Genomic DNA, 14,193 nt, shown 5'->3' with positions numbered 1-14,193 from the left:
GTCAGAGGTGAGTCTCAGCAGGAGCTGTGGGCACTGCTACTATCCCAGGGCCGGGAGGCTTTTACCTCTCCAGCCAACACTTGGCATTGAACATGGTGATCGTACGCTTTTTCCCATTTCATTTCCTGCTTTACTCTGGAGCCTGTTTAGGTTTTGTTTACACAGCTGAAAATCTGCATTCAATAGTTATAAGAGATATCAATAAACATGTGGATGTACATGGATGTATTGTTTGATTGACACTTAGCGCTGCTTTGTTGGTTTGTTTGGCAAATTATTAATCATTGCTGCTGTTTTTCTACAAGACCCCTTGATCACCTTCCCAAAGCATAGCTAATTTTCACATGAGCAAAGTGGGCTTCATTCAAAATCCCTCGCTCCATTAACAGAGACCGACAGGAGGTGGGAAGATTTTATGTGGAACATATTATTTGTGTAATGAGAGCAGACAGTTTATTTACTTTCTCCTTGGACACGACCAGTGGGGGCTTCGATACGGGCCCAAACACCATAACAATCTCACACATCACCACTGAACTGGGCCTTTAATAACATCACCACTGCAGGCAAACCTTCTTTCCCTCTTTTCACCTTGTTCCTCAGCGCTCAGGACCCCCACAGAGCAAGTGTGATGTGGTGGTGGATCATTCTCAGCGCTGCAGTGACACTGACGTGGTGGTGGTGTGTTAGTGTGTGTTGTGCTGGTGTAGAGTGGATCAGACACAGCAGTGCTGCTGGAGTTTTTAAACCCTGTGTCCACTCTCTGTCCACTCTGTGAGACACTCCTCCCTCGTTGGTCCACCTTGTAGATGTAGAGTCAGAGACAGTAGCTCTGATCTGTCGCTGCACAGTGTGTGTCGGTCGTCCTCTAGTCCTTCATCAGTGACACAGGACGCTGTCGGCTGGATGTTTTTGGTCGGTGGACTGTTCTCAGTCCAGACACTGAGGGGTTTAAAAACTCCAGCAGCACTGCTGTGTCTGATCCACTCTACACCAGCACAACACACACTAACACACCACCACCACGTCAGTGTCACTGCAGCGCTGAGAATGATCCAAATCATATCTGCTCTGTGAAAGTGTGAAAGGGGGTAACAAAGTATGCAGAGCAACAGCTGGACTACAATCTGTAACTGTAGAACTACAGAGTGGACAGTGGGTAAACACGATTAATATTTTGATCTTAATGTTTTGGGGATTTACTGTTTAACAGATGATGGATGGTCTCTGAGTTTAGATAATAATAAACAGATAATGAAATTCTTATTTTAAAACATTTACTATTTTTACAAACTATTTAAGTTCCTTATTTTAAAGATTATTTAAGTTTTGGGTTGTTTTTTGTGTCTAGTTCATAACACTGTGATCTACACTGTATTGGCCATTACTGAATAAAAATCCTAACAGTGTGATAAGAGACTCCACATGTCTGAACTGTAGTGAATACTTAGCCCTGCACTGAAAGGCCTCAGCGCTGGAGATAAATGAACAGACGCGTGGCAGAGAGCCGGCTCTTTGACGCACTCAAATATTTGATTCCCCTCTCAAAAGAACAAAAGGTGAGGGGGCGATGAGAGGCTGAAAGATGAGAGTGAAAGACTGAGAAGAGTAAATCTCTCTGATAGGAATCCCTCCCATCTCTCTCTCTCTCTCTCTCTCTCTCTCTCTCTCCTCTCTCTCTCTCTCTCTCTCTCTCTCGCCCTGTGTCCATGCTGTGGAGTCTGACACATCTGTGGTACAGAGAGAGTGCAAATGTGAAGAATGCAAAGTCAGATAAATAGAGAACACCCAGACGACTCTGTTTCAAAAGCGGAAGGCAGGCTCTCGCTACCCACGCAGCTCCCAAACTCAAGCTTGAGTTTAAGCTTAATTTGTTGCTTATTATAAATCACACAAAGTTGTGGGAGGGAAGTAATGAGACCCACCTAGCTACCCTTAAAAAAGGTTTATTAAAGTATGGTATTATTATATTTCTTTAAACTAATAATAATGTACTTTTCAGGGACACACTAAACACAATTATACTTATGTGTACTTGAATATATGGTGTGATGCTATGAAGACAGGATGGTATTCTGTTAAGGATAAACACTGCTTTTCACTGCTTTCTGTCCTCTGCAGGTTCACTCTGGGTTGCCAGATATTCACTGTACACAATTTAAGAACAGTGGGAATTTTTATTTATTTATATATTTGTAAATAAATATGTGCTTATTTCATAATCCATTACAATTCTACACAGTACATTCACCAGTGTTAAATCAACACTATTAGTGTTAAATTAACACTGTTAGTGTAATTATTGAACACTCTCAGTGTTAACACTAATAGTGTTGATTTAACACTGGTGAATCTACTGTGTAAGCATGTTAGTATATAACTAGAAATGTATACTATATTCTATATAGTATCACTATATTCTAGTTTATTTAAACATTGTGTACACAAAGTTTAGCAATCTTACATTTAAAATATACATTGGGCCAGTTTAATCCCAAGAAACGCTGATATAATACACATATAAATATACAACTAGTGCACTGATACAATTATACTCACTACATTAAGTCTACTAGGGAAATAGTCTTAAAAGTTACTTAATCAAATGAACTCTAAACATAGATGTTTTGGTAAGGGTACTTTATGGAGCACCCACTGTGGACTGCATGCTCAGCGCTGAATGACAAATCCCTGCAACGTTGCGCTGTATAGCAGTGAACTGAATAGTCTGGAATTCCATTCAGTATCTTATGGATGAGCTGGAGAGGTGATTGTGATCCAGAACTAATCCTCCAACATCAGCACTGGACCTTACTAACTCTCTGGTGACTGAATGCAATCAAATCCTGTCAAATGCGTTCCAGTTTCCATTGTAGAAGCTCCTTAGAAAAGTGGAATCATCTGTTACCCTTAGTTTCAGAGGTGATGTGGGTTGAGCAGGTGTGTGCTTTGGCGATTTTGTGTGCGCAGTGACAGATAGAGTGTGTTATTGATTAATGACTGACATCCAAGTTGATCGGGTGGCTCAGCTTTGTACGATAAGAGCAGATGTGAGATAAATCTTGAGCATCATGAAGTTTCTGAAAGTGCAATGTGACTGAACGTTATGTGAAAGCTCAACTTTATCCATGGACACCCTGCCAGACTCAAGGAGAGGAACATTTGGTGTATTTCCTTCCCACAGCTATCTCTCAGAGCAGAGCCCAGCCTCCTCCATCCAGCCCTGATCCGGCAGGATTAGACCACGGCTGGAGTTTCATAAACAGTCTGAAGAGAGTGGATGTGGTGCACAGTCTGTCCAGAAAACCTCAAGAACAAGAGCTCTCTGGTGCAACAGCAACCCAATTTTGGTTAGGTACATTTTAAACACTTGAACGGAATGTTCACCATTTCATATACATTCTAGATCCCAGATGCTACCCACCTCCGTACGCAGTCACACTTTGGCTGAAGGAGGATGAAGACAAACAAAGGCCACCACTTGTTTCCTGCTGATAACTCAGTGTCAAATTCAACATGCTTGAAGTAGGACACTAAATGCTAGCAGATGCCCACATTAGCATCATGTTGATTGATGGGAGAAGGCTGTCCTGCTCACTCAGAGACAGAGATGAGTCTACCCATTTAACACAAGATATTAAGGAGGTTCTGGGTTGGATCTTCTTCTCTGATCAGTGTCTGGACATCATTATCTCATGGCTTTGATTTAATTATTACATCCTTGACTGATTATGTTGTAGCCATTACTTAGCTATCTTGATCTCACCATTTATTCAGCTGTGATTATGACTTAATCCAGTGGTTCCCAAATGGGGGATGGCAAATGTATGAGATACCTAACGCATGTCACTTGTAATAATTCCACTGTATCTGCGATTTGGGACTTTATTATTATAATTATCATTTTTGCTCAATAACATGTTTAGATTTTGTACAAAATTAAATTGTTGAAAATTAATTCCAGGTGTGGTTGGAAAGTAAATATGTGTACGTGTGTCTGAGCTGGGCGAAATTTCTTTTGTCTACACCGGGGGGCACTGCATAAAACTTAAGGAGCTTTAATAACTTTACCACAGAAGGCTGTGAGTTCTAGAGAGCACTATTCTCTCTGTCAGCTGAGCAGGTGAGCGTTAAGTGAGCAGCAGTTAGAAAAGAAGTGGTGGCTTAGCTATATGTGTCTCGGAGGAAACGGGTTCACCCACCTTCTGGAGGTCGGGGGGCACTGTGTGTGATCGGGGGGACTGTTATAAAGGGAGGAAGATAACAAAGTGCAGAGGGGGGGAAAATCTGCATAAATTGGGGATAGATAAATAAATCAAACCGATAAAGAACATCAAAATAAGTGCAGCCCCCATGTGAACTACTAGTTTAACCTCCGAGGACTTTTACATTCAGCAGCTTGGGTCTGTTTGTGTCAGGGTTTTTACAGCCTAATTGACAAGTGAGGGTGACCAGTTTTATATAAACATTCCTCCCCACAGAAGTACTGCATGTGTAGAGAATTGATTAACACAGGATATTATTCCTGCATGTTCAACTATCCCAACACTGCACTGCAGGACTGTTTTGGGATTCATCCCTGATTATTTCCTAACCTGGCACGGAGCAGATCAAATAAATAAAATGCAAAGAAAACACACACCAGAGGATGCACTGAGATTTGGGGGTGCTTTATGATAATCATAAAACAAACACTGACCAGCCCCTCTGAATGTTTTGCAGATGTAATGTTTTATAAGGGATTGGATTTACTATGGTTTGGGTTTTTGGCTCCTATCCGCTGTAATTCTTCATAGAGCTGGGAAAGCAAAGAATCCAACCTCGTGATCAGGCACATTCCAGTTCAGGACCACGTCCATGTATTGTCCAGGACCGTGGTCTGGTGAAGCCTCCTTCTGGAATCCATCCACACTCTTACTGAAGTGTGTCTCTTTTGTTTGTAACCTGGCATCATCTCCATGGTGGGGATGGAGGGGGCGAATATTTTCGAGCCGTCCTCATGCTGACATTCACTCTGGAATGTGTGGTCATAGAGCAAATAGCTGGGGCGCACTATTGTCTCGGTTAGAAGACATGTGAAATTAAGGGTATTAATAGGCAGCCTGTGCCGCAGAAACAGCTTCTGCTCTTCTGGGAAGGATTTACAAGATATTTGAACATTGCTGGGAATATTTATGACATTCAGCCACATAAATGTTAGGAAGGTCAGGTGCTGGTGTTAATGATTAGATATGTACACAAACACCACAGCAGCTCAACCCAAATACATCTGAGAATCAGACTGAACTCTGATCCTATAAAGAAAGCAGTTCCACTGCTCAATGTGGGCAGGGAGGAGGCAGGGATTTGTACCCCACTAGGCCCTCTGAAGTGGGGGGTATTTGGAAGGTAGAAGAGTTGTCTAGTCAGATGGTGCTGTTTAGTGCTGTGTATGTATTGTGTGTACAATCAGAAGTTTAAAGATATACTTCACTGCTTAAATTCAGGCTTCGCTTCTAAAGGCTTAACAATCATTAATTAGAATTTTTATTTGTACGTAAAAATATCAATACACAAATACAGAGAAGGCATTATAAAAAGATAGAGTAAGCATAAAATACGCTCTGGTAATTATCATTTGGAAACAGTGTTACTTAAAAAAAATGTGAACATTTAATCAAAGTAAATCAAACATTATTCTCACATTCCCACAGGCATGTTGCGAATGGAGATCTGACATAATTCAGCCTGATTAACACAATACATCACACAGAGCAGCGCTAATGTTTAGTTAGGTGATTACCCTGCAGTGCTATCCTGAGCTCTGTCGGGGTGAGGGGCCACTTTTCTTTTAGTAACAACGTGCCAAAGATACGGCTGATAAAATGTCAAATCTGTTAACAGCCGGTGATTGTGAATGAGAGGGATAAATTAATGCAGCTAAATGAAGGCTCTTATCTATGATAGCATTCCTGCATTCCAGTGCAGCCCCTGCCAGTAGCTCAGGAGCTGAGCAGAGAGTGATTTACAGTGGCCTACTTTCACCAGAATTACCCACACAATGCCAGGCAACATTTTGCCAACACAGTGCACGCAATAAAATAGCTCTATTAAAAATAAAGGTGTCAAAAGGGGTTCTTTGGAAACGTTTTACAGTCCCACGGAAAATTACAAATGGTTCTTCAATGGCCAGGGTGGTTAAATGTGAACCAATTAGAAATTAATAGTATTAATGCCAACCAATCCGCATTCAGTAGCTGCAAGGATATCCAAATGACACCTAGGAGCGGTAACACCATAATCTGCACTCAGCTAGGCCTTTTCCACCATTGTGGAAGGGTTTCCGTTCCAAGTTGAGTACCTAATTTTGCATAATTCAGTGCATTTCCACCAAAAAAAATAGATACCAGCAAGATATCAGAAAATTATATACAAAAACTCGTAGAACCAGAGTTCATTTGGTTAAAAGGGACTAAGAGACATTAAATCCAACCAAACAACACTCCATGACCTTAATGTTAACTAATCAACTCTCTAGAAATAATGCAAACTATGAGCTCAGTAAGAGTAATCTCAACCAATCAGCAGTAATGCTGTTCAGTCAGCATTTGATAGTCCAAATTTCAACCAATCAGCAATTAGTAGCAGTATAATTAGAATCCTACTCAGCTATTTGCTCCACAGAATATCACTTTCAAATATGAATACTGTTTACAGTACACACTGCAGACTGAAGTGATGCAGCATTAATATAAATATCTTAGTAAGTCTACATGAACCTTAATAATATCCAACACCAGTTACTCAAACTGTGACTAAGGGCAGTCACTGGTGGGGGAAATTTGGCGAAGTTTCCAGCCTTATGACGTCCATTCAGTCACACGTTACAATAACACATTAGCTCTGGATCACAAACACCACTCCAACTTGGTGCAAAGTATTGGATGGAGCTCATCTCTCCAGAGAACAGAGTACCACTGCTCCACAGACTGTTGCTGGGGGCATTATACAGCTCTAGCCAGCTCTTGGCATTGAGTGTGTATAGCTTGGAAACCAAAAACAACAAAACACGAGACATGGAAACCCGATTTTACAGAATCTACTTTAGACAGAATGGATGCTGGGATATTGGAGCTCTAATGCTGTTGGATACAAATCTTTGGACACTTGTGTTTTAGGAGCACTGTTTTTTCCACAATCTTGAAACCGGCTAGCGAAGCCCTGTACACTTAAAGTTTGCACCTATAAAGTCTTGAGACAGGAAGGGGAGCAGCACCACATTCAAATCCATTCATTCAACCCATAACCAACGCACCACGAGACACAGCCCAGGTGTCACATTAATTCTATTAGGCGGCAGGCACTGGCTCCTTAAAGGATTAACTCCACAGCACACTTCCTTCAAAGCCACAGATAATCAGTCTGAGCCCCACACGGCAGTAGAGGTGTGCCATCTGATCTGGATGCGATTTTACTCACCTTCAACCACAGCCAGCACAGTGTCAACGAAAAAGAGAATTAATGGATTAGGTTCCTCTGAAGTCGGGCCTGGCACCGTTTACAGAACACTCTCTGTGCCCAAAAAAAGTCTTTTGCTTTCCTTTTTCTCTCCTTTTATCTGGCCTCGTCCTTCCCTGCTCCTCAGCGCTGTCATTAATAGCTGTTGTCATAAAACAGGCTAAACACTCTGGCTGGGACTCTTGGGCTGAAGCTGAGGCTGAAAGCTTCAGGCCCTTGTTGCCGTAGCTCTCATGGAATTGTCTAGACGAACACCCAGCATACAGAGGTGTGAGGAACACGCTGATACCTGATACTGCGCCAGAGCTAAGATTGATTGGGCTGTAATTATGTTTGCGACAGGTTTCTGAGTGATGGATTACTGGAGGAGTGCAGGAGAGTAGAGAGAAGAGAAATGGTGGCTCGATGTCATTATGACTGACTTTAAGAGCTTTAGATTCAGGATGACATAGCTGGAGTCTTTAAGCTCAGTCCTGCAAGTTTAGACACTCTCAAATCATGTCTGTGATGTTTAACCACCAAAAGCTGCCAAGGATAACTAATGTGTCTCACTCTCACACTACATGCTCAGCAGTTTGTAGAGCTGTACATTACATACGTTTTATAATCTCCACAAAAAAAGCCTGAATTGAAATGAGAAGCTCTGGACTCTAAAGTCGTCCTGCTCTGTGCCAAGCCTGGGCTACAGGGGAATAAAGAACATAATTTTATAATAATAAACAGACATTTTATCATTGCAAGCCCCTGAATCCATCTTATCTTTGGCTCACTACCGAAACGTCTGCAAGGATCAGGTGGTTCTTCATGTAAATGATATGTAAATCATGTAAATCAAGTTTTTTTTTTTATTAATGTAGTGGAGATACACGCTTAAGACAAAGGTACTTTACTTTGGAAATAACCCTGTAGCACACAAACCAGAGCCTCTCATCATTTCCCAGGTCTGTGTCTGACAGATACACTCAGCTCAGTGATGTGACCCCTCTCATATTCACTCCCCAATCCCACCTTATTCCTCTCAGCACTGTAACTCACTTCCAGCAGCTGAGAAAAACATTCCACCTGCACACACTCTCCAAGCACTGCCTCAGAACCTTCAAATTCAGTTTGGAGATCCATCCACTTGGGCAGGGATTAGATGGGAATGTGCTCTCATCGTGCGTTCATCAAGCTTGAGCTTTAGGGTGGACTCTCACTGGCGGGGCACGTTGCCCCCCACCCCCCACTCCCCCACTCACACAATGATCTGCGTTCACACTGTGTTTAATGTTCTGAACTACCGTGCCGCCTTCTCACATACAATTAAATACAAATGATGTTGTATTATAAATATATACTGCACTATAAAGATCTATATTAAGTCTTTTTTGGCATAGTGCACTACAAAGGGAGTATGGAGTGATTTGGGATTAAACCTCTGTTTCTGTCATGCCTCATGGTGTAGTTATGACTCCCTTTAAGAGGTACTATGCCTCCTACTGAAAAAAACTGTTTTTAAATATATCTGGATACATGTGGACAGGAACTGAACAACCTCAAACAGCTCCAGGCACGGCATGTCAGAGTCCTCACACTAGCCAAACAAACTGGACTTTGGGGCTAAATTTGCCCGGGCTCTGTACAGATCACCTAGTGTGAGTTCACCCTTAGGAACACACAACTTATGCTCTGGAGCAGTTAACATAAGCAAAAGTTCACAATGCTCATCAGCTACAGAGGAAATCACACCTCCTTAAGCTGTGCTGCAATGGAATTTCATCCTCTGGTGTGATGAGTCCCTTACGATACCTTTAGAAGGTGTTGGAAAGATATTTGTGATCTAAAACCAATCCCTGACCTCACTAATGCTCGTATGCCTGAATGCCATCAAATCCTCATCAGCATTGGTCCTGATTACATTATAAACCTGCTCCTCTTAAACCCCTTCTTCACCAAAATGTTGAAACATCTAATTTCAGTTGTTATGAAGGGCTTCTATAGGTTTTGTGTGGCATTATGATAACAGCCTTAAACAGCTTTAAAGTAGAAACGCTCACTGGACGTTTCTTTGGGGTGAAGAGGTTCGCCTGCAGCCTTCTAGGCCAGATTAGCTCCAGTCGAACCACTGAGCAGGTGCCCTACAGACATGCAGTGTGCCTTAACTATTCTCCTCTGGGCTAAATGAAGAAGAATCTGGCTCTGGACGGAGGAATCCCGAGGAAATAACTGGGCCTCCAACTTAATTATTAAAATGAACCTAGCAGACTGAAGAAATTGAGATGTGGGTCCACATGGCTTTATATGGAAAACATACTTGGGTTACAAATCCTCGCCGACAACAAGAGCAGCCGCGCCTTCACTATAAATTTGCTCACTGGGAGAGAGAGAGAGAGAGAGAGAGAGAGAGAGAGAGAGAGAGAGAAAGAGAGAGAGAGAGAGAGAAAGAGAGAGAGAGAGAGAGAGAGAGAGAGAGAAGAGAGAGAGAGAGAGAGAAAGAGAGAGAGAGAGAGAGAGAGAGAGAGAGAGAGAGCGAGAGAGAGAGAGAGAGAGAGAGAGAGAGAGAGAGAGAAAGAGAGAGAGAGAGAGAGAAAGAGAGAGAGTGAGAGAGAGAGAGAGAGAGAGAGCGAGAGAGAGAGAGAGAGAGAGAGAGAAAGAGAGAGAGAGAGAGAGAAAGAGAGAGAGTGAGAGAGAGAGAGAGAGAGAGAGAGAGAGAGAGAGAGAGAGAGAGAGAGAGAGAACTTTGGCATTCTCTCTGCACTGAGTGCCTGGAAACACCTATGTGAATAAGTGCAGCAGAAAATATTTTTAAGCAAATAAATAAATCATTACGAGGAAATCTAGCTTTGTTTGGGCAAAAATCAGGAAGAGTCTGCACATGCTTTTCAACTGAGATTAACAACAGGACGGTATGCTCCAAGAACAAAAACAACTCTGAGGGGGGCAGAAAGGGAAACTCGGCAAAGATTTTGACCCCTCTGTGTTCGGAACAGAAGGGGTTTCTAACCAGATACGGGGCTCGATTCAGGGATTCCAAACCAAACTCTTGAAATTTCAGCCTGAGGAAAAAAACATGAGTGAAACAGATTGAATTAGCCAACATTAATGCGGTTAAATAAATAAAAGCTCATGGCTTTGGCTTTGTCCTCCATGTTTTTACAGTAATGAGCTTGTTTTTACTGCAACAAAACTCTATAGCAGCAGCGTCAGGTTCGATTACTAAGTCTTTTAGTTCTGAAAAAAAACAGAATTCAAAACAAAAATGTAGCATTCAGCAATTTGTTTTTCACCAGCTTATTACAGTTGGTTAGTTCAAAGTATATGGCTCGCAGGCTCTCTAGACAACTGCACCGTTAACTAAAGCAGTGTTAAATATAAATGCATACAGAGCCATCTGAGGGCTGGAAGGACAGGCTCATTCAGCAGTGGTGTCCGACACTGACTGAGATTTCTCGAAAGTTCCTGAATCTTCCAGTGTTACGGACGGTAGACGGTGAAAGAATTAAAATCTGTGAGATCTCGCGCTGAGAAATGTTGTATCTGCCCAAATGTGGTGACCACGCCCACCTCTCTTTCATCCCTTTGATTTTCTGCGGTTAATTGTGGAGTACCTCAAAACGGTGGAACTGGTAAATCCTCTAAACTCTTTGCTCTTATTTCACTTTGATCACCACTTTGTTTTGGAGCGAGCTGCAGGGCTAAGTGTGTTTTTATTTTGAAAAATGCTGTCAACTTGTTCAGAGACAATATTGGGTCTGTGTTTTTTGTGATTTAGTCATTAAAAAGTCATCATGAACTAGACTCTGGCATCTCTCGATCTCGATCACTGTCCAAAAGAAAAATCTCAGTTTTTGTGGAGTTTAGGTTTATTACATCATTTGAAGATAAAACTGTGAAAACTGTGATGAATGGACCAATAGAAATATTTTTGCAATAAAATGTATTCTATTAACAATAAAAGCTTTTCAAATTGATTCCACTGGACATTAAGAAGGTTTTTTTTTCCTCCAATAAAGTTTTTTGTCATAGATGTCAGTGACGATATGGAAACATATCAATATCAAAACAGCAATGTAATCCTAAGTTGGAATTTAAACCTCCCACTCTTGGTTTTATAATTCAAATCTCAGTGTAAATGAAATATCAACAGTCTATGAAATTACAAATCTGAATATGATTACTGATTTTCATGTTGAACCCAAACTTTTCTGGATGACTGGGAAATGTAAATTGATTACATTGCCGTTTTGAAATCTACTCATACGCTGTAGTGTCCAGTGCAGTGTGAGGCTCCATTAGTGGCCGTACACATGACGCAGCGTTCCCTTTCTACATGCTTGAGCTGTACTTAACCCCCATTTTTTTGTATTTTGTTCCACAAAAACTCATGAAATGTTACACTTGGGAGTCAGTTCCAGAACTAACACTTTACAAAAAGCAAAGAAAAACATCTGCATCTGAGAGGGCCATCGTTTATAACACGCCGCTGCAGAGCCACAGAGTTGGGCTGTATATTTCTTACATCGAGTTTCCAGTTATTAACATTTCAAAGCAAGGATGTGCACTTTTCTTCTACACAGAAGTGAGACAAAGTCGGACTGGGCTGAGTGTGGAACGACGTGAGGGATTTGAATAAAATTTCTGCATAATTAAAAGTCAAGATGTAAACAAACCTTCCAAGTCAGAATTTTTCACAGTGGTGCTGAGAGGATCCAGGCATGGTAGGCTAATGCCTATAAACTCTTCCTCTGCTTTAGTTGTAGGACTTTGTTTAGAACTAAAAGCAGGAATTATGGGGTAAAATCAAAGTCTGTCTTTAAGACTGTTCATGTTGCAACTATAAATGTGGAGGATGTAAAACCTAAAATATATTTTCCAAAGCTAGAGTGAGAACCTTGCTTGCATTACACTGCCTCATCGTTACATGTCTAACATCAGAGTGAAATAAGCTCCAGAACATTCTAATGCACCTAATGTACTGGGTATTTGATCAAATTCATAACATATTCCAAAGGAAAGGTCATTCAGCTTGGTGCAATTTTCTGTAAAGTACAAACACTCTTAAAAAGAAGGTTCTTCAAGTGTTTTAAATAAAGGCAGTTATTCGTATTAAAAATATAAACAACAGATCTGTACAGGGATCTCTATAGAATCATTTACATTCAAATTGATGGAGAACATGTAGCATATGGTTCTACATACAGCACCAAAACGGGTTCTCCTGTTGTTTCAAGACAGACACCTGTTTGGTGCCGTGTAGAACACATTTCTCCATCAATCTCAAGAACCACTTGAACATGCAGAGGTTCTATATAGAACTCATAGTTTTAAATAGAACCACAGCCTTGAAGAACCCTCTCCTTATAGAGTCAAAGTAGTGGAAACGTTTGCCTCAAAATGGTTCCTTAGTGTATTTTATTAAGGCAATGATTCTGTATTTAAATATCAACATTAAATGGTAATAATGAAAAATAATGATAAATTGTTCTTTGCCGTTCTGTGATGGAGAACCCATTGAAAATGGTTCTATGGGGCACTTAAAAGTTCCACTACTGTTACAAGCTGTTTCATAAATGCCTATTGGATGTATTATAATTCTGAGTATGACAAAATCTCAGCGGGAACAATATACTCCTCTTATGTCAAATAACATGTATTTGCAATTGAACAGATACAAAGTGTCTGCAGAAATTATATTCAGTACAAATACTGCCCCCTGCTAAAGTCATTATTCTGCACAGGGTCAAAAGACCCAGGTGTTAAGAGCAAAACCCTCAAATGATGAAATCAGTCCAAAATAAAGCTGCACCTGTCCCTAGCCCCCCGAGCTGGAGCCCCCAGCGCACACCTACCTCCCTGCAGTGACGGCTGCAGTAGCGTGAGGAGCAGGAAGCTGAGACCCAGCAGCACCACCATCCTGTTAGCCATCTCTCCCCAAATGCACCAGCCCTGTCCGAATCAGCCCGTTTTATTCTCCCACAGCTAATTACCACTTCACAAAGTCTCGTAGAAAGTTAAAAAAAAAGAAAGAGAGAGAAAAGGGGAAGGATGAGGAGGGGGGGGGGTGAGGAAAGAAAAAAGAAAAGAGAAAAAAAAAAGGAAAAGACGACGCTTGACACAACGTAATTAAGAAAGGGTAAAGATTTCGCTTCGATGGATCATTGCGCTTTTTTCTCTTCTGCGTCTGGTGTTGCTGTTTTTATTCTGTTCTCTCCTGCCAACAGAGCTCAGCACTGCCAGAGAGAGAGAGAGAGAGAGAGAGAAAATGAGGGAGTGATAAATAGTGAAATAGTGAGACAGAGTGGAGATAGTAAGGAAGGAGGAGAGATGTGTGTGAGAGAGAATGGAGGGAGTGAGAGAAAATGGGAAAGGGAAAGGGAGAGAGGGGGAAAAGCATGAGAGAGAGAGAGAGAGAGAGAGAGAATTGAGAGAAATAGTTTTACACAAACTTTAAAACATCTTGGGAGAGAGAGAATGGAAAGTTAGAGAGAAAGAGAGAGGAGAAAGAAAGAAAGAAAGAAAGAAAGAAAGGAGAGACCCTGGCTTTTCTTTCCCACTCTCTTGTCCAGAGAAGGATTTAGACTGTTGCGGGTTGATTTTACTTTAAGGCCCAGAAAATAGGAGCACAGCTACCAGCAAACTAACCCCTGTGTGTGTGTGTGTGTGTGTGTGTGTGTGTGTGTGTGTGTGTGTGTGTGTTAGAAAGAGGCAGAAGGACAG

The 14,193-nt window shown here is 41.5% G+C and overlaps 1 protein-coding gene across 6 annotated transcripts in view; it reads right to left on the bottom strand.

Moving 5' to 3' along the window:
* elna (elastin a) overlaps positions 1-13,451 on the bottom strand; it is an 80,311-nt gene extending 66,860 nt beyond the window's left edge. For all 6 annotated transcript variants that reach the window (XM_066652718.1, XM_066652719.1, XM_066652722.1 and 3 more), the window contains exon 1: positions 13,326-13,451. In XM_066652718.1, coding sequence (XP_066508815.1) covers positions 13,326-13,401 — 76 coding nt within the window. In that variant the 5' untranslated portion in view covers positions 13,402-13,451. The remainder of the gene's footprint in view (positions 1-13,325) is intronic.
* Positions 13,452-14,193: the final 742 nt, after the last annotated feature.

Source organism: Hoplias malabaricus, chromosome X1, assembly GCF_029633855.1.
Source record: "Hoplias malabaricus isolate fHopMal1 chromosome X1, fHopMal1.hap1, whole genome shotgun sequence".
NCBI lineage: Eukaryota > Metazoa > Chordata > Actinopteri > Characiformes > Erythrinidae > Hoplias > Hoplias malabaricus.
Note: the sequence above shows the minus strand (reverse complement) of the source record. Positions and strands in the feature narration are given on the sequence as shown.